Source organism: Danio aesculapii, chromosome 25 (assembly GCF_903798145.1).
Source record: "Danio aesculapii chromosome 25, fDanAes4.1, whole genome shotgun sequence".
In the NCBI taxonomy this organism is placed as follows: domain Eukaryota; kingdom Metazoa; phylum Chordata; class Actinopteri; order Cypriniformes; family Danionidae; genus Danio; species Danio aesculapii.
In genome coordinates, this window is record NC_079459.1 from 31,654,118 (window position 1) to 31,674,561 (window position 20,444).

The window sequence follows — 20,444 nt, forward strand, 5'->3', positions numbered from 1 at the left end:
CAAAGTATTGTGTTTACACTGGAATGATCTGATCTACACAAAGCCTGCGGTTCAAGCGGAATTAACAGCAGAAAATTGCAGAGAAGCCGATAAAACAGCAAAAGAATGATTTCAAAACATCATTCCTTCATAAACACTGCAATTACGCCACAGTGAGGTTAAAGACTAACACACAGCAAGAAGACAAACACTATACTGCTGCCTTCAGATTACGGCAAACCATCTTAACATATAATCTATAATATATACAGATACAGTGATGTGAAAAATGTTTGTTCCTTACTGATTGCTTATTTTTTTCCATGTCTTTCAAACTTTGATGTTTCAGATCATCAAACTCATTTAAATATTAGCCAAATATGTCAAGTAAAAACATCGTGCAGTTTTTAAATGGAGGTTATTATTGTTAAGGGAAAACAAAATTCATCAACAAAGCGCACCAGCAAGTCAACATCTGAATGGCTGCAGAAAAACAAAAAATTAAGACTTTGGAGTGGCCTAGACAAAGTCCTAACCCGAATCCAATTAAGATGCTGTGGCATGACCTTAAAAATAGGTTATCAAAAATGCTTGATTGCTTTTGTTGCTGATAAGGGTGGCCCAAACACTTTTTGTGTTTTTGGACTGTAGTTTTGGTCATTTTTGATTTAGAGTGAACTATTCCTTTAAACTTTGATGTTTCAAATCATCAAACTAATCAAAATATTAGTCAAAGATAACAAGTAAAAACATCATGCAGTTTTTAAATAAAGGTTATTATTGCTAAGTGAAAACAAAATTAATTAACAAAGCACACCAGCAAGTCAACATCTGAATGGCTGTAGAAAAAACAAAAAATGAAGACTTTGGAGGGGCCTAGACAAAGTCCTGACCCGAATCCAATTGAGATGCTGTGGCATGACCTTTAAAAGTTATCAAAAATGCTTGATTGCCGTTGTTGCTGATAAGGGTGGCCCAAACACTTATTAGGTTCATGTAGTTTTGGGCATTTTCAATTTAGGGTGAACTATTCCTTCAAGCGTTAAAATGGTTTGCCATATTCTGACCGCATTTAAAAATATTAACATTAATTTCAGCAACAACAATGAAGTGCAATAAAATAGCTGCTTCCTGAGGTCAAAGAGTGTCTATGATAAATGACTCTAGCCTTGTACCTTTTTCTCGGTGGTGATGTACAAGTGCGCCTGGGCTTTGTCGAAGAAAAGGTTCTTATTTACGTAACCGCTGGTTTTGTAGCCCGGGCCGGGATTGTATGGCTCTGGCGGGCTTGACAAATGTACCTGCATAAAGAGAGAACAATAGACACAGAGAGAGCCACAATTAAACAGTCGGGCAACAGGACAGGACACATCTGTCATATTTACGGACCACACAAACCCCCCCTCAGAGCATCCCACACACCTGAGCCGCACCTGACAAACGCGTCAACCCTGAACTAATGGCCTACAAGCCCAATAATGGCCAGAAAATGGCAAGAACTCATAAAAACTCCATGCGGACTAGATTTTTTTTTCCGATCGCTGAATTGCATCTGTCTATCCTACAAATAATCAGCTCTAACAAAGGCTTATAGGAGCTAGCGGTTCATTATTTCTAATATAACGTCTAACGCGTTTAGCGGTAGCGCTTGGGTTTGGGTGACAGTAATATCTCTTTCTCTTTTATCCCTCTGTCAGAGATTCGCCACGTTCCCTCTGCAATTCCCTCACCTGCCAAAGCTTAAACTCCAGCTTTTTGTGACGCGCATGCTAAATCAGGTGTGTGACATCAGGTAGCTAGCTGGTTATAGCGCTTCACTAATTGGTTGTCTCAAATTTCCGGAGCGTTCCTTTCCTTAACAATGACTTACACTGTGCTCTCTCTTTTTTTTTGTTGGCGTCCTCCTACGGACTGTCAGTTTTTGGTTATTTTTACATTGTAGAGAAGTTTGTTAAGAGGAGTATTGTGTCACTTACTCATCCTCGTGTTGTTCAAAACCTGGATGATTTTTTTTATATGAAAGGAGAAACTATGAATGTTGGTTGTTTTTGTATATGTGATTATTATTAAGGTAAGATGCTTTCAAACTTTACAAATATCATGAAAATAATGATGCAATATTAAAGAAAAATAATCAGCCATTCTGTGAATGAATCAAATAATTCACTGAAAAGCTCTGAATCAAATGACTCATTCTTATTGAATACTTCTAATGGGATGTAAAAATAAGGGATATGCCCCCCACCCCCCTGTTCATCTGTTTCATTGTAAAATAACGGTCAGTAATATGTTTTATTATTATTATTTACAATAGAAAAAATAAGTATCAGACGTTAGCAGCAAATAAATTAGCAAACAATTCAGCTTATTAAAATTAATAGCTATTATAAAGAACTAGAATCAAGTTAATCAAATCTCATTAATCTTCACTGTATAACTTACACATTCTGATTAAAGAGCAGCAAATGAATCTCTTATTTATTTAGATTTTTCGTTTGATTTCATTAAATAACAGAGGGGTCACTTTAAATGCAAGATCTAACGTTATAATGAATAGGATTTAGGACTAAATTAGTTGTGTTTGAACACCCCCCCACCCCACCACCAAGATCTTTAGATGTTATTATTATTAATTATGTGTATATGTCTGTTCAAACACGAACCCAAAACCCAGACCTTCGCTCTGCTTCAAATCGCCTGTTCAGAATCCTTTTGGGAAACAGCGTCTATTTATCACTATTGAGCGCATCAGCTGACAGTCACGGACCGCTATATGACTGTTTTGAGGATTGCATAGGAGAGGCGACGGCACCTGTAATGAAAAGGAAAGGGAATCCCGCCGTTTTATGTTTATTTCAAAGTGTTTTCATGCCTAAATAAAACGAAAGCACAGAACAGATTCACATTTAAGAGTAATGGGCGGCCCCTGGTGGTTCGGTTGTACGACTAGCTTATATTATTGGCATCCTTCATAGAAAGATTGAAATTAAGGGAGAAATACGGGAAAATACCTTTACAGGATGATGGCAGGATAGAACTGTAAAATACGGGAGAATCCCGGGAAAAACGGGAGGGTTGACAGGTATGGTAATCTTTCATAAATACTCCACATGAACCATTTCAGTCAATAACATCTTAAAAATGTAGCAAATGTGAGTTTTACATCAAATTTAAAGTTATTAAAGTGTGTTACAGTGTTATTAAAGTTATAGTGTGTAACACAGCTCTAAGTGAATGAAAACATCTAGCTGAGGTTTAAATCTGAAAGTGCACCGTGATTAAAATATTGATTCTTCAACAAAATAGTCGAGTCAGAGTCGAATAAATGAATCGTGTTGGGTTTGGATCTTTTGTCTGAACGCATTGACGTCGATACCGTACATCACCAAATATAAAGTGCGGGATACGGTAAAACGTGAACGTGCCTTTCCCTTTCATGACGCAAAGATGACGATCACTGACAGACGGAGATTCAGCTGTGGGGAATAAACAGTTAAAGTTTATTTTCACAACAATACCAGTATAGCCAACCTAGTGCTGTGTTTGTTCCTGTCATTTGTCTGATGATTGATACAATAACCTGCGCTGCAATGTGGGATTCACTGGCTGTTTGTTATTAAAGGAAGGAGCAGCAGGGACTGTTATGTATAGGACTTTTGTCAGACTTTGACAGGGACTTTGTCAGTGATTGTTACAGTTCATATGAAACCAGTTTCTTCTTCCTCCGGATCAGAACATGCAATTGTGATTAAAATTGTTGCTGCGTTTTCTTTTTATATTTGTACATTATACATATTTGTAAAATATGTATTAAATTGTGTGTTGTAACTTGTAATTTCTCTGCATCTCTTGTAATCACTTATTTACTATATATCGATGCTTGCCCTTTATCTCCCAGGTTAAATCTGTATGGGGATGTTCACATATTCCGTCCAAAACCATGTTAATTTCAGGTCTGTTTTTAAAATAGTTCAACAATTGCCACTGTGTGGATAAATACTGAATGTGTGTCATTGTTAATACTTGGGGTTAGGGTTAAGAGTAGAGTAATATGCTCGTGTTTAGCTGCATTGGGCTCTCACATACTCTGTGCTACTTCATAACGGTGATGGACGTGCTGAACCCAGTTGACCAATCACAACAGACTGGGTCATTGGACCAATCAGCACAGATTAACCTCACTCAAAGGAGGGGTTTGGGAACAAATGAATCACTGAACAAATCATATAGGAGTTGTTGGGAGAATTAGGTAAAGCTAACTGCATATTATAAGACAATGAAAGTGTTTTCTGACCGTGCATTCATTTCAGGCTGTTGTTAGACACCCCCAAAACCAAAATATGATTTTTTATAATGCATAATAGGCGCTCTTTAAATAACTAATGTGAAACATTTTACCCTGTACATTGTGAACGAATCACTGAGTCCTTTTGTGAAGTGAATCAGGTGAAGTGAAGCAAAATAAATTCTCGTAAACACAGAAACTTTTTCAATCAGTAACATCTTAAATGCCATAACTAGTAATTATAATGATTGCATTCTGTATTTCAAGTCATTTGAGAATATTTCCGTTGTTGTTCGCTAATAATATTCTCCTTGAATCAACCAGCAATGAACAAATCATTCAAAGCAGTTCTCACATAACTAATGCCATTACTTATATACCAATTACTGACTGTTTTGAAAAGCTAAACAGCAATATACAAATCTGAAACAACATTAGAGTCATTAAATAATACATTTTTATACACACTTAACCTTTGAATTTGCACATTTGTATAGTCCAAACTTAAAAGTACCATTATTCTGCCATAACGACTGGAATCTAGAACATTTTACCTCTTATAAAGCGACCTCAATGCTTTGCATTATAGCACCTCGGATGAGGGTTTGAGCAGCGTGTGAATATAGTTTCTTGAATTGAACACAACTTATCTCACCTTGATCACCTCTCCAGCATTGTGCCCCAGAAAGGCAATGGTGTGATCATTCTCGACAGCCACGGCCACCGCGGTCAGCAGGTTCTGTCTGGTGAAGACTGGATTGGCCTTCAAGGCAAAGTCCTGTCGACTGGCCAACGGTGACGGGAGAAAATCAGCTCCGCACTTATACCGGTTCACTATGTCTTTCTGCAAGATAACAAAGGGAATCACAAAGCAGACACTAAAAAAATCCACTTTTAAATGTACTTTTAAGTCTGATGTTTGAATATATGACACTGGAAATATAATTCATTGCTCAAACTCGGAAAAATCTTTCTACAATTTTTTTAATTCACTTAATTGATTTACTTTAGACCACATATTGTTTTGTCCTTAACCTTATCAGTTGTTTAACTTTTACATTTCAAAAAATGTTTTAATCCTCCATTTCAGAGTATTGCATAAATAATGCTGGATGGAAACGCCATAGTATACATCAATTACAAGGATCCACATCAGTTCGATAAAGGTTTTTATCTCATGAGAAAAAATATTGCATAAACTACACTACCTGACAAAAGTCTTGTCGCCTATCCAAGTTTTAGGAACAACAAATAACACTTCTTGGACTTCTAGTTGATCATTTGGTATCAGAAGTGGCGTATATGAAAGGCAAACGCCTCTAGAATACGCTTATTTTACCAAAATAAAATATGATCATGCCTTGATTTTTAATTTAAAGTCTTGTTAATTAACAGAAATAATGTCCAGTATAGAATATAAAGTCATGGAGCAGTAGTAAAAGAATGAATATTGTGTATGACTTCCATGAGCTTGGAGGACTGCATCCATACATCTCTGCAACGAATCAAATCACTGATTAATAAAGTCATCTAGAATGGCAAAGAAAGCGTTCTTGCAGGACTCCCAGAGTTCATCAAGATTCTTTGGAATTATCTTCAATGCCTCCTCCTTCATCTTAATCCACACATGCTCAATAATGTTCATGTCTGGTGACTGGGCTGGCCAATCCTGCAGCACCTTGAGCTTCTTTGCTTTCAGGAACTTTGATGTGGAGGCTGAAGTATGAGAAGGAGCGCTATCCTGCTGGAGAATTTGCCCTCTCCTGTGGTTTGCAATGTAATGGGCAGCAGAAATGTCTTGACAGGCTGTTGATGTTGCCATCCACTCTGGAGATCTCTCCCACACCCCCATACTGAATGTAACCCCAAACCATTATTTTTCCTTCACCAAACTTGACTGATTTCTGTGGGAATTTTGGGCCATGTGGGTTCCAGTAGGTCTTCTGCAGTATTTGTGACAATTAGGATGCAGTTCAACAGATGATTCATCAGAAAAATCTACCTACTATAATAACTAGAAGTCAAGTTATTATTTGTTGCTCTTACAGCTGGGATAGACGACAACACTTTTGTCAGGTGGTGTACAGTGGAAAGACATTTTGCTGAAAAATTCAGCAAATTTCAGTAGGAACATCAAAAATTCATGTGATTTTGCCTCAAGAAACAATGTTATTGAATAACTAGACTAATACTGGGTTTACAAGCCAGTTCGGTGAACTGATGACCTTCATGGCCAATCACAGTCATTTCTGTTGTGCTCAACAGCCCTCAAATGTTAGCAGGAAATGGACATTTTTAAAACTTAAGTATCGATGGTACAAAATTCAGCATAAATTGGCAGCATAATGAGTAAACATCTCAAATGTTGTTTAAATAATTCTGCAAACACCTGTGCAAAAGTCTATACTCAAAAATATTTTTTATAGTAACACTGGTTTCTCAGGGGACACATAGGAAGGAAATAGCTTTATTTGCAAATTCTTCAAGCTATTTTTTAAATTTCAGGCATAAATTAGATTCCCCACATCCCTATTGTGATATTAAGCAATGTAAATAAGCTTGTACTTACATCATGTTTGACACAAGGACCATCTTTACTGGACGTGTAGGGACTCTCCACGACTAATCTGTCATCAATCTTCCCATTGTCAGTGTAGCAAGCCGTAACGATGGCCAACAGTTTCTGGTTGATGTTTTTAAGGGGGTACATACACAAAGCAGATTCGGTGGCCCCTTCCTCTAAGCTAGCCACCACAAACAAGACTTTATCCCATTCCTTGACAGTGCCGTACTCTCCAGAATCAGTCATCACCTGGGCCAACTCTTTCCCTGGATCTGACAAATACGCCGCCTGGACTTTATTGTACCGATTGTTCTGGCCACAGCTAAGCTGAAGCTCTGTATACGAATAATAGTGATTGTCGTTCTCGCAGAGGCGCGAGATGAAAGTAAAGTTCTTGTTGTCGGTTCTGCCAAGAGTGCGCGAAAAGAGGAAGTAGACAAAATTGTCGTTTTTAAAGGCGAAGCGAAAGTCATGCAGGTACTTGGGCACAAAGGGAACCGCTTGGACGGTAGACGCCTCGATGATGCTTTCAAACACAACCCAGTCGCGATAGTTCTGAACAATTCGGGTGCTGATGAGTTTGGAGCTGTCCATGCTTCCATATCCTTTCCCCACTAAAAAGACACTGAATGGCTTATTGTCGATTTCAAGCGTGGCCATGACCCCCACTACGGAAACATGGTCTTCAGTACTGGCAGCATAAGTACGCTCTCCTTTGCTGTCACTATAATAGATCTGCTCTTTGACATTGGTGAGGTTGAGCAAAGAGCAGATTCCTCGATACAAACTCCCACAGACTATTAGTGACCCGTTTGCCGAATGAACCAGCAAGAGTTTATTGGTATTGTTGGTGTCTTTCAGGTCCTGGCAAGTAGACACCGGAGGCGTGCAACCTTTAGCATCTTTCTTGGGCCCCGTTTCAGCTCTGGCCTCAAGATTCAATAAAGAGTCCAACTGATAAATGGCATTGACCGCACCCAGATAAACACGTCCCGTCAGAGGGTCCTGCACCACGTTATTGATTGGCGTGTCAGTGGAAAACTCAAACACGGAGTCTTCAGACGATGCAGTGGTTACTTGTAGCACCAGTAGGACCGCTGGTAACCAGGGAGCCATTGCTGTGAAAAGAAAAAGTCTGAATTAGGACAAATGTGAAGTTCAGGTATTGTGGTGTAGAATCACATGGCCACTGCTATAAAAAGAAATATGGATACAGTGTACACAAAGTTGACATATAAACAGATTATTACTATAACAGTTTTTGAAGGTCATTACAAGTGGGCCTGACCACGTTGCCCATTCATCCCTTCAGCGCACAATCCTTCAAATTAAAAACCCTGACAAGGCTCAGACCTGGGCGTCTGTTTTTATGATGTTAACCTGCCATTCCCTGGAGTTTCATGAACGCAGCGGAGTGATAACGCACTCATCCTGAGGGTTGAGTTAATTTCAGCTCTCACATTCATTTACATAAAACCCCCTGCCCTCCTATTGCCAATTTTCATCTTTTTCCCCGTCTCCCTGCTGATCACGAAGCTCATTTATTACAAATTCCATTTCTTCCCGTAAATGTAGCTGCCCTTTTTAGATCGTACCCTTAAACAATTCTTTTTAATTTAGAATGGTGGCTTAAATTGGTTTGCGTTGTTCGCCCTCTTTTCAGAGTGGCTTGTTATTCTTTTACTTTGTCCTAAGGCCATTTTTTGCAGCGGTATGATTTGTTGCAGCAGTGGTTTGTGTGGGACTCAGGTGTAGATAGCAGCAAAACGTGACCAATCACCAATGGGAAATTTGCCATATCTTCACTATTTCCATGTGTGATGTAACCTGGGGCAAGGTTGAGAGACTTTTGGGGCCCTTGATCAGAGATGGATCCTGACTTGATCTAGTGAGGCCTAATGCTGGGTTTCTTTTAAGAGGGGACCTTATACCACCCCATCCAATCCCCCTATACCAACCACCTTACCCTTTTCTTGTGTCCAAAAGATATGTCTGCTTATTTAATATTTATATGAACACAGAGGGAGGTAAAACAGGATCTCTGTATTATTTTAACTGTTTAATATCTAAGCTGAGAGGCTGAAACTCTCTCTGATATTCTGGTCTGTGGTGTTCAGTGCAACCCTAGAGATCAGACTGGATTTAGGTTCATTGTCTTTTCACCATAATTCTGATTGCTGCCTTAGAAGAGTAATAGCGGCCTTTTCCTAAACAACCACCAGGCTTTAGGTATCATGCATGTCCGCATGAGCAATAGTAAAAGTCTTTGCCCTAGCAAGCGCAACTAATTAACCTCACCTCTACACTTACTTAACCTCAAAATCCAACACCCCAACAAATTAGCATCTGAATTTAGCATTTGTCATTTGCCCTAATTGAGACAGACGACTAGGTTCTCTTCAAGGCTGCTTTCCACACTGACGGCCATAACAGAATTAATGGACGCAGGCCAGTGTGTCTTGACCTTCTGTCCTGCATTACGAACACACATGTCAGGGTAATTGGATCCTTGAAGATATATGTGCGATTCTTAAGCGAAGTCTCTGTCACTGATCTATATGTCCACGTCCCATTTCCTTTGTGTCCATGAGCTCACTATTGAGTTAGAGCTGCTGAAATGTCCTTTCAGGTCTAGCGCTATCAGTAAATGCTGTCATTTATCTTCTTAGATTAGAAGTTAAATATTATATGATTCCTTTCAAGCACCTGCAGACAGATGCATTGAGATGGTCTGTGCTCCTATAGTGCTCCTAAACCCAAAGTAAATCTCCGAGCAAGATTTGATTGTTCTTTCAGAGCTCAGAAAAGTTGATGGATTTCTAATTTCTGCATTATCTTTCATTTAAATAAGTTCCCTCAGATTCGTCAAACAGGCACAAAACAACTGCTGACTTAAATTAGAAGGAGGTATTAGAAGATGAGCACTCTGCTGAGATCATCTGGTCTCCAATTGAACTCCATTCAGACTCAGATTTGATTTTAATCTACAAAGCCACAAGAAAAAGTTTTCCAGGGTAAGGGTGGTTTGTATAGGGGGATTGGCAGTGCTTAATTTGTAAAATGTGTGGTCCCGGAACAGATTGGGGTAACGGATCCGGCATGTTACTAGAGGAGGGAGAGGTGTCGTGGACGAAAGTGAAGACCGGGAGGTGGGTTGGCGGTTGTGGCACCGAAGACAAAAGTGTAAAGGCGTGGAATAAAGGGGGGGGGGGTGATGGTGTCGTGGATGAAACTAAGGGGGGGGGGGGGTAGTATGGTGTCGTGGCCAAAAGTGAAGAGGATGGGGAGGGTATTGTGTCGCAGACGAAGAAGGCTGGGGAGTCGCAGAAGAAAGTCAAGAGCGGGGGTGCATTTGAGGAGGGGGATCTGTAAAATGAGGGGGATTGGTAAAATGATGTGCCGGATCAGATTTTACAGGTGCTGGATCCAGCTTGTTCCGGCACAAATTAAACCTTGGGATTGGATTTTGGGGGTAGTATGGTCCCCCCTTGGAAGAAATTCAGCATTAGGCCCCACTAGAACAATCTCCCGCATGAGAAGTTACACTTTTGGTTTCAAGAAAAGTTTAAACATATGCCAGATCTAAGGGGTTTGACCAATCACTAGTGAAATTTCTGTAATTCCTTCCATAACTGTAATTTCTTGCCATAATTGGGAAAAACTGATATATTTCCGAGGGCCTTGATAGGAGAGTCTCATGTTAGATTTCAACTCAAATGAGGACCTCATATCCCCATGCAATCCCTCCCCCAATCCCCTTTACACTGGTAAAAACTTTTACTATTGCTTCCAGGCACATTAATGAAACCTTTGTTTAGAAAAGGTGCACTTTTTCCCTTACAAGCAATCAGACTTCTAGTGAAAAAACATTGTTAACCCGAGTCAGGTCTTGTTCTCTACCATGTTCAGTGTTCAAAATATAACCAAGACTTTCAGTATTTCATTCCAGAATATCCTAGCAACAATTCAGAGCACCCTAGCAAACGCCCAAAACACTATAGAAACCTATTAAAAACATCCTATCAACCACCCCACCTCAAGCATGCCCCGGAGCACCATAAAAACCCACTAGCGCAATCTAGCATTTACTCAGAAACCCCACTAAAACTCCCCAATGACCTTGAGCATTCTTAAAATGTCCATGAACAACTTAATGAACATGTTTACAGGCGTAATCTTATTCACTGGCCCCCATAATGCTTGGTATTAAGATGCAAATTTGTCAATCCTAGAAAAGTAAATACCCACATTATAAGAGCTACACACATGTGTGGAAACCTATATTTTTAGATTTAATTCAATGTTTTGTTTGGTTTATGACTACCGCACAATCCGATTGTGGGCGAACTCATATTTTGGCCTAATTTTTTCAGGATGTGTGTGAGACACTTGTTCTCTATTATTGCCAAACATACACTCACTGGCCACTTTATTAGGTACACTAATAATAATCTAATTTGCGGCCACAGAACTGCAGCTCACTGGATATTTTCTCTTTTTTGGGCTATTATCTTCAAACCGTTCAAAGTCACTTAAATCACCTTTCTTTCTCATTCTGATGCTCAGTTTGAACTGCAGCAGACCATGTCTACATGCCTAAATGCATTGAATTGCTGCCATGTGATTGGCAAATTAGAAATTTGTGTTATGAAATAAAGTGGCCAGTGAGTGTAAACTCTTACTAAACTAAAAGGTCAAGCTCACATATTCTGTTGTTTTATTAAGTAATTATTAATTAAGTTTTATTTAAGTATAAAACGTATATATTTAAGTATAATTTAAGTATTATTTATTAAGTTTTGATACTCGTGTTGTACATGTAAATTTGTGAGTGAACATCATCACAGGCCACAACATGCGTTCCCCCAACCGAAAGTGCACACATATCTCCAGACGAGCAGCTGATATCTGGGGCAAAGCGCTTTCTTGGCTGAAGGGTGGAAAAATAAAAGGCTTCAGTGAGCTTCGGAGCTCCCTTGTTTAAGCACGATGAAAGACAAAAACCCTTTTTATTAAAACATGCAGAGGGAAACTTTTCCCTGACATGAAACTTCTTCGAGAGACAGAGTCTTTAAACTCTGATTAGGGCGACCGAATTTCTGCTTGGTCGCTCCCGTTGTACCGCATGCGGCTTCAAAGATTCATTTGCTTATGCATGCAAATCGCTCACATCCAACCCCCAAAACCGTCTGTTGCCATACAAATTCCCTCAGATGTGCGGTTATAGGTCAGCGCGTCTCCTGTCCCCGTGTGGCAGTCTCTTTCATCCATCACACGCGCCGTTAATCCGGCTGCTAATCCTGAAATTTGCGCAGGATCAAAGCGCTGTGGCTCCACATCACGCAATACTGGCGCAGTAGTGCTCAACACCAACCGGCTCTGAGCGCTACGTCCATGATAACAAACGCCTGATCATTTACCTGAGAACTGATACAAAGGGTCACCAGACTTCTCAAAGGGGAATATGGGACGAGCGACAAACAATTCATTCATATTTCCTTCTGTTTATTCCCTTTATTAATCTGGAACCACCAACTTATCCAGCATATGTTTTACACAGCGGATGCCCTTCGAGCTGGAACCCAGTACTGAGAACATCCATACACACTCATACACTACTGCCAATTTAGACTCCACATAGAAATGCCAACTCGGACTCAAACCAGCGACCTTCTTGGTATGAGGCGACAGTGCTAACCATTGAGCCACCATGTCGCCCCAACAATTGGGACAGATATTTACATACAGTATAGACAAACCAAAAATGTGTTATATAATATATATTTTAAATATTTTTTACTAGATATGTTTTATACTACTAAATGCTGGGTTGTTAACTCAAAGTTGGGTCAAATGTGGACTTTTTTGCAAACTCTTCATACATTCATTTTCATTTCGGCTTAGTCTCTTTATTAATATGGAGTTGTCACAGCGGAATGAACCACCAACTTATCCAGCATATGTTTTACACAGCGGATGCCTTTCGAGCTGCAACCCAGTACTGGGAAACATCCATTCACACTCATTCACACTCATACACTATTGCCAATTTAAACTCCACATAGAAATGCCAACTCGGACTAAAACCAGCGACCTTCTTGGTGTGAGGCGACAGTGCTAACCACTGAGCCACCATGTCGCCCCAACAAACAATCGGGACAGATATTTATATACAGCATAGACAAACCAAAATGTGTTATATTATATATATTTTAAATATTTTTTACTAGATATGTTTTATACTACTAAATACTGGGTTGTTAACTCAAAGTTGGGTCAAATGTGGACTTTTTTGCAAACTCTTCATACATTCATTTTCTTTTGGGCTTAGTCGCTTTATTAATATGGAGTTGCCACAGCGGAATGAACCGCCAACTTATCCAGCATATGTTTTACACAGCGGATGCCCTTCGAGCTGCAACCCAGTACTGGGAAACATCCATACACACTCATTCACACTCATACACTATTGCCAATTTAAACTCCACATAGAAATGCCAACTCGGACTCAAACCAGTGACCTTCTTGGTGTGAGGCGACAGTGCTAACCACTGAGCCACCATGTCGCCCCAACAAACAATCGGGACAGATATTTATAGTCAAACCAAAAATGTGTTACATAATGTATATTTGGAATATTTTTTACTAGATATGTTTTACATTAATAAATGCTGGGTTGTTGTAACCCAGGGATGGGCAAACTTGATCCTGGAGGGCTGCTGTCCTGTATAATTTTGCTCCAACCCTAATCAAACACACCTGTGTAGCTTTCTAGTGATCTTGAAGACATTGATTAGTGTGTTCAGGTGTGTTTGATTAGTGTTGGAGCTAAAGTCTTGTGCAGGATCAAGTTTGCCCATCCCTGTCGTAACCCAACGTTGAACTGAACTTCATCTCTGAAAACTGGACTGACTGAATTTGAATTTACAAGAACTTCTGTTAAGCTGCTTTGACACTTCCCTTTGTAAAAGCTCTACAGAATTCAAATAAAGATGAATTGGTCACCTTACATATGCAGAGATAGCCAAGGGGAGGAAAACAATAAAAAATGTCCGATAAATAATAATGAAACTAGTTATGCCCTAACGAAGCTAAAACAAAATCCAAGAGGAGAGTGTTAAAATATAACAGGAGTAAAGAACAGAGTACTGTACCTCCAGGAGGGAGACAGAGAGACAGAAAAGACGACTCATTAGCGCTGGTTTATTATTGCCTGAGAGAGATAATCCTGTTTTCTTCTCAGTCGGGTGAAGGAACAAAACACTTTGGACTCGGAGCAGAATTGCGAAACCAGAAAAGCGGCCCTTGTTAGATCTCGAGCAAGCCTTCAGATTCACCGCGTGCCACTTCAAGGCAAGTCCTTGCATGTCGTTCACCTGGACCACTGAAGATTACAGGACACGGTCAGGTTCCAGCTTTTCAGAGCACCAAACACCATGTCCTCAAGCGGTGAGGACGCCAACACAATGGCTGAGTTATTAAAGGCCTGCGGGTTTATTAAATGTGGTAAAAATTCTCCATGCTGGGGCTTTCAGTCTTCAGTAAAAAGACAAAATATTTTTTTTTTAATGAAATGGTGGTCTTTTACTGGTCTATATAAATGCAAATTATGCACCCAATGAAGTAAGGTAATGAATTACTGTAGGTATTGATGGATTTATAGTCTAATCTGGACCACAAAACCATAACTATGATTGTATATTTTCATTGATGTATGGTTTGTTAGGATTGGACAAAATTTGGCTGAAATTTTTTGAATTAAATGAATAGAACCAAATTTAACCCAATGTTTGGGTTAGTCAATATTTGATCCAATTAGGGTTTAAATAAAGCAGCAAATTATTGGGTAGAAATGGGTATTACTAATCAAAAATTGCAACCCAGGCTCGTTGTGAAAATGTACCCCCGTATACATTTCTGGAGAGCATGAATTATGTAGCCAGAGGTACGTATGGCTGCATTTCGTCTTTAACGCTATGGGGCAGTATGACACCGCTGACGTCTTCTGCTTTTTTTCAGCGCTACCAGCTGCTTGCTAACCTCTTTGTGATTGCCTTTTTTTTCCCACTGTTACCAATTTATCCAGTGGCTCAGAGTGTACATAGGGGGACTTGAGACGCCAAGAGGAGTTGACTGCAATAATAGGGTTCAAGTATGACAAAGAATGGTTCCAGAAAGCAGGTAAAACAAAAACAAAAGGCAAAAAATAAAACAAGCAAGTAAATAAAAGGGTGAGAACGTGGTAAACTCTGAAAAAATCAGGTGGCCGTTAGGGCTTTTCTTTTTCTGGATTGCTTTCGACAACACTGTCGGGTTTAGGGAAGTTTAGGGTCGGTCAGTCAGTCAGTCAACCAGTCAGTCAGTCATTCAACACCAGCCTCTGGTGTATATACCCAAGAACAGAAGGCGCGAATGGCACTCGTGAGAGAAATTTGAGATCTGAAAACGTGTACACAGGGGCCTCTGGTGGATTCGCGAAAACAAAGAATGCAAAAAAACGTAGCTCCTGGGACATATTACGTGATCTCCAAAAATTTATATAGGGGTACGTATCAGTAATAAACCTGTGATAAAACATGTAGTTTTTATGTATTTACAGTGAGAATTGTACAAAATATCTTCATGTAACATCATCTACTTAAAATTCGAATGATTTTTTGCATGAAAAGAATATCGATAATTTTTACTAATACAATGTATTTGTGGCTATTGCAACAAATAAACTCACGCAACATGGTTTTAGGGTTCAGTGTCACATATTGTATAATAATATTAATAATAATAATAAATTTTAAAAATAATGGTAAATTATCCAACAAAATAAAAGTCCTGAGAAATAATAAATTAAATCTATAATCTATAATTTGCTTCGCATTAAAGACTTTTAAATACACTTCGCAAATAAAAAAAATCCTTTTGCTTTATATTTTTTCAATTAAATCTATATGACACTTTTTAACTTAATGGCTGTGTTTGTCCATAGTTGACCCAACATTGGGTTACAACATCCCAGCATTTTTTAAAGTCCATATTTATGTATTATTTGTAAATTAGTGCATGAAATCAGCAAAACCTTAGTCCCTATGTTAATAATTTCATTCTAACTAACAAGTTTTGTATATTGAGGTAAATCTAACATGTTACGGCATGTATACTGTAGTTGTCTAATTCAGTGTTTACCAACCCTGTTCCCGAAGGCACACCAACAGTCCACATTTTCAACCTCTTCCTATCCGTTAACTCTTTACAACATTAGAAGAGACTCCAAAACCTGAAACTAATGGGTCAGATAAGGGAAACATCCGAAATATATTATAAATTAAATTCAAACAAACTAAATTATGCATCAAAATAAAAGTCCTGAGAAATAATAAATTAAAAACAAAGTAAAATAAAATCTGATAATTTCAGAATAATTTATTCTGATTGAAATAAGAAAACTTGCCTAAATAGATGAAAAATAAAGATCAGCCTGCTTTATTACAGGCTGAACTATCTGAAGTGATTTCAAATTAGAGGCAACAACTGCACTTTCATCATGACCCACACAAAGATTCAACATAAATAATGTGAACAGTTTAAAAAAATACCTCCACTACAATACCTCCACACTGATGGCTACGTCCAGCAGGATAACACACCATGTCATAAAGCGCGGATCTTCTCAGACTGGTTTCTTGAACAGGACAATGAGTTCACTGTACTCAAATGGCCTCCACAGTCACCAGGAGCCAGTTTCAGTAAGGAGGTTCAAGCAACTCTGAGTTTAAACTTGAACACTGAGTTGATTTACAGAGAGATTAAAAACTCTTGAGTTTTGGGTTTCAGAACAGCCGATCTGAGTTAGGTCAATCAACTTTAAGTAGACCAACTCAGAGTTAAGCGCGCACACCGCGACTATAAAATGTTATAGCAAATATGAGCATATATTAAAAAAAGCAACACCACTGCAGCAGTGAAACAGAGACAGTTAGCATGAAATCATAGCTGCTCTAGTTAATGCGTAATTTTACATTTAAAGTATTTAAATAAGTATAAAATTTAAGTATAATAAAATAAGTAATGTTATGTGTGACGTTTATAAAAATTTTACACATGTTCCCACTTTTATACACGTTGATCAGTTTTAATAGATGTAAAAGTGCTCTTGTGTGTCTGCCTTTTTTATTGATCAAGTGGTAGAGGTTTATATGACATTTAGAATGTGAGCAGAACTAAAAAATAGTTTTTAGAACGAATAATAATCCCATTAATCTAGTTACAGCACATGTCGAAGGTCGGTGAATTTAAGATAATTATTTATTAAAAAAGGACAAGCCATTCTCGTACGTGACTTTGTTCTTTGTGTGACTGAAATGTAGGCAATAGCTTTGTTTCCATCCAAATTTATTAATTAAATTTAAATATTGCATAAATGTGCGAATAAAGCGTTTCCATCCAATGAATCAAAGAGAACAAAATCACTTCCTTATTAACTGGCGGCAAATATCAACAGTAAAAACAAAATTTACTGCAGTAGAAAAGCTGCGTCAATCTTTTCTTTATTTAATAAATGTCAGAAGACAATGCTGACACACAATGAACACGTGTTGGTGTTTGAAGCCATGAGACGCGGAGAACAGACGCTCCTGACACGCTGCAGACGCTCTGGAGGTTATTAATAATATAATAATACTGAAACGGTTAAGGCTTTTAGAATGACCAAAACAACATTTGAGATGTTTTACAGTGTGCAGTAAAAAATTTGTTGAGTAAAAGTGTTTTCATCTACATCTTTTCTTATCGAATAAAAGTTTAGTTAGCTTCTCAGTAATGCGCATAGGTTTTTATATGTATTTTCAAAAGTTATGTGCATCATGACGTTTTCATCAATCGTTTTTATGCGCACATCCAAAATGAGCATTAAAATAGGAGGGTGGAAACGTAAGGCTAAGGCAAGAAATGCCCCTTTGTCTTTTAAAAAGGGGAGGAGACCGACAGAAACTCAGAGTTTAGAGAATATAACCTGCTCCTGACCAGGTTAGGTTCACAGAGTAAGTTACCACAGTAAGTTAAAGTTACCTCTCTTTCAGAAACAGGCTTGACTTACCCAGCTTTCTCCAGTTTGACAAACCTGCCATTTTGAAACGGAAAACCCAGAGTTTCTCTCATTTCAGGGATAAAATACTCTGAGTTTCACTTAACCTCCTTTCTGAAACGGGCCCCAGATCTCAATCCAATGAGCACCTTCGGGATGTGGTGGATCTGCAGCAACCGTGTGATGCTATCCCGTCAATATAGACCAAAATCTCTGAGGAATATTTCCAGTACTTGTTGAGTCTTTGCAACAAAGGATAAAGGCAGTTCTGAAGGCAAAAGGGGTGCAACCCAGTACTAGTAATGTGCACCTAATAAAGTGGCTGGTGAGTGTACATTGTGCAGTCAAAGATTAACAATACCTCTTAAAATAGTTTTACAATACTCCTTAAATTGTTGTAAATTGAACTTTTAGTACTTTTAAAGACTCCACGGACACCCTGTATTGAAACTGGCCTGGACAAAATTGAAGGCTACCAACAATCTATAAATGAAGAACACACTGAATGAATATATGATAATAACACACGTCAGAATGTGTGGGGGTGCATCAAAGTTTCGTTCCAGCTTCATTGAATTTCCATATGAGTGATTATCCAGAGCGTCTCTTCATTTATTTTCATTTGACTGAGCCGAGAGCCATTAACACACTGGCCAAAGGACGACCGAACCACGTTTGGGCTCATCTGAGCGTTTATTGTTCCACTCATTGCAGCTGCCAACTGTTTATACACACACACACACACACACACATGTCCGAATGTTGGGACTGAATCCAGCAACTCACCGGTCCTCTTTGCACTTTCTGCATGAGCCAAATGTCCATCGGGAGAACCGGCGGACACATCTGGACCAGGCCAAACGAGATTAAATATGGAGAAATTCTACGCCAATCCCATTCGATTATCCGTCCATCCCCTTTTCTCTTTCGCTCTCCCTCTGATTCCTCGTTTCTTTCCCCCGCTCATTTTTCAGTCGCACACACTTCGCACTGCTGTGACGCCACAGTGAATCTATTACACACCTTATTGTCTCTAATGATGGAGCTTTGCATCCATTATGTGGCTTCATCCGTGAAGCTCGATTCTTCTACAATGGCTCCATTTCACAGAGGAGACTCTTTTATTATTGGTCTTTTAGACAGGTTTATTGATACCGCTGTCTGTGGGATGATGAGAAATTATTTCTCAATTAGTGTTGCTTTAGTATCTCTGTCGTTTCTTAGATCTTTCGCTTTTGAAAAAAGTCCAAAAAACTACAAAAGAACAATGTAAGATGATAAATATACTACTACTACTATTAGTACTACTACTAATCCTAATACTGATACTAGTACTAATACTATTAATAATAAATAAGAACAAGAAGAAGAAAAACGACTTCATTATAACGTTTAATTCTCACTATTACCAAAGCTTTTAACTTCGGCTTAGTCCCTTATTTATCATGGGCAGAATGAACCACCAACTATTCCAGCATATGTTTTACGCAGCCGCAACCCAGTACTGGGAAACACCCATACACTCACACTACAGCCAATTTAGCTTATTCAATTCACCTATACTGCATGTGTTTGGACTGTGGGGAAACCAGAGCACCCAGAGGAAACCCACGCAAACACGGTAAGAACATGCAAATTTCACACAGAAATGCCAACTGGTCCAGCCAGGACTCGAACCAGTGACCTTGCTTTGAGGCTACAGTGCAAACCACTGAGTCACAGTACTTTTATATCCATAAACTCCTAATTTGCTGCTTATTATCAGTTTTTAAGGTAGTTATGTTTAGGTATTGGGTAGGATTAGGGATGTAGAATATGATTATGCGAAATATGTAGTTTATAAGTACAAATAAACATCAAATATTTTAATAATCGGCAGGTAATAAGCGACTAGTTAACAGTGAAATTTGGTATTTAAACTAAACTCTTACCTAAAAAAATATAACACTGAAATACATTGTAAAAATGTTGGGTTCCACCCAATTCCTTCATGTTGTCCCAACACAAGTTGATTAAGTTAACTGAATTGCTGACAAAATTAAGTGGATTGAACATAAGAGAATTAAGTTGTCCCCAAAAAACTCAAGAATTGTGTTGATTCAGCTCGTTTTAAATAAGTAATTAGATTTTTTATTTAGATGTAGATGGTAGATTTTTCTGATGAATCATCTGTTGAACTGCATCCCAATCATCACAAATACTGCAGAAGTCCTACTGGAACCTGCATGGAGCGAAGATTCTCATAGAAATCTGTCAAGTTTGGTGAAGGGAAATCATGGTTTGGGGTACATTCACTATGAGGGCATGCGAGAGATCTGCAGCGTGGATGGCAACATCAACAGCCTGAGGTATCAAGATATTCGTGCTGCCCATTACATTACAGACCACAGGAGAGGGCAAATTCTTCAGCAGGATAGCACTCCTTCTCATATTTCCAGCCCAGCCCAGTCACCAGAAATGAACATTATTGAGCATGTCTGGAGTAAGATGAAGAGGAGGCATTGAAGATGTATCCAAAGAATCTTGATGAACTCTGGGAG

At 38.8% G+C, this 20,444-nt stretch overlaps 1 protein-coding gene across 1 annotated transcript in view; it reads right to left on the reverse strand.

The window, feature by feature from the left end:
• plxnb2b (plexin b2b) overlaps window positions 1-20,444 on the reverse strand; it is a 327,932-nt gene that overhangs the window by 65,254 nt on the left and 242,234 nt on the right. The window contains exons 5-7 of the mRNA XM_056451371.1: window positions 6,834-7,945; window positions 4,920-5,108; window positions 1,155-1,280 (exon numbers count right to left, since the gene is read on the reverse strand). Coding sequence (XP_056307346.1) covers window positions 1,155-1,280; window positions 4,920-5,108; window positions 6,834-7,943 — 1,425 coding nt within the window. The 5' untranslated portion in view covers window positions 7,944-7,945. The remainder of the gene's footprint in view (window positions 1-1,154; window positions 1,281-4,919; window positions 5,109-6,833; window positions 7,946-20,444) is intronic.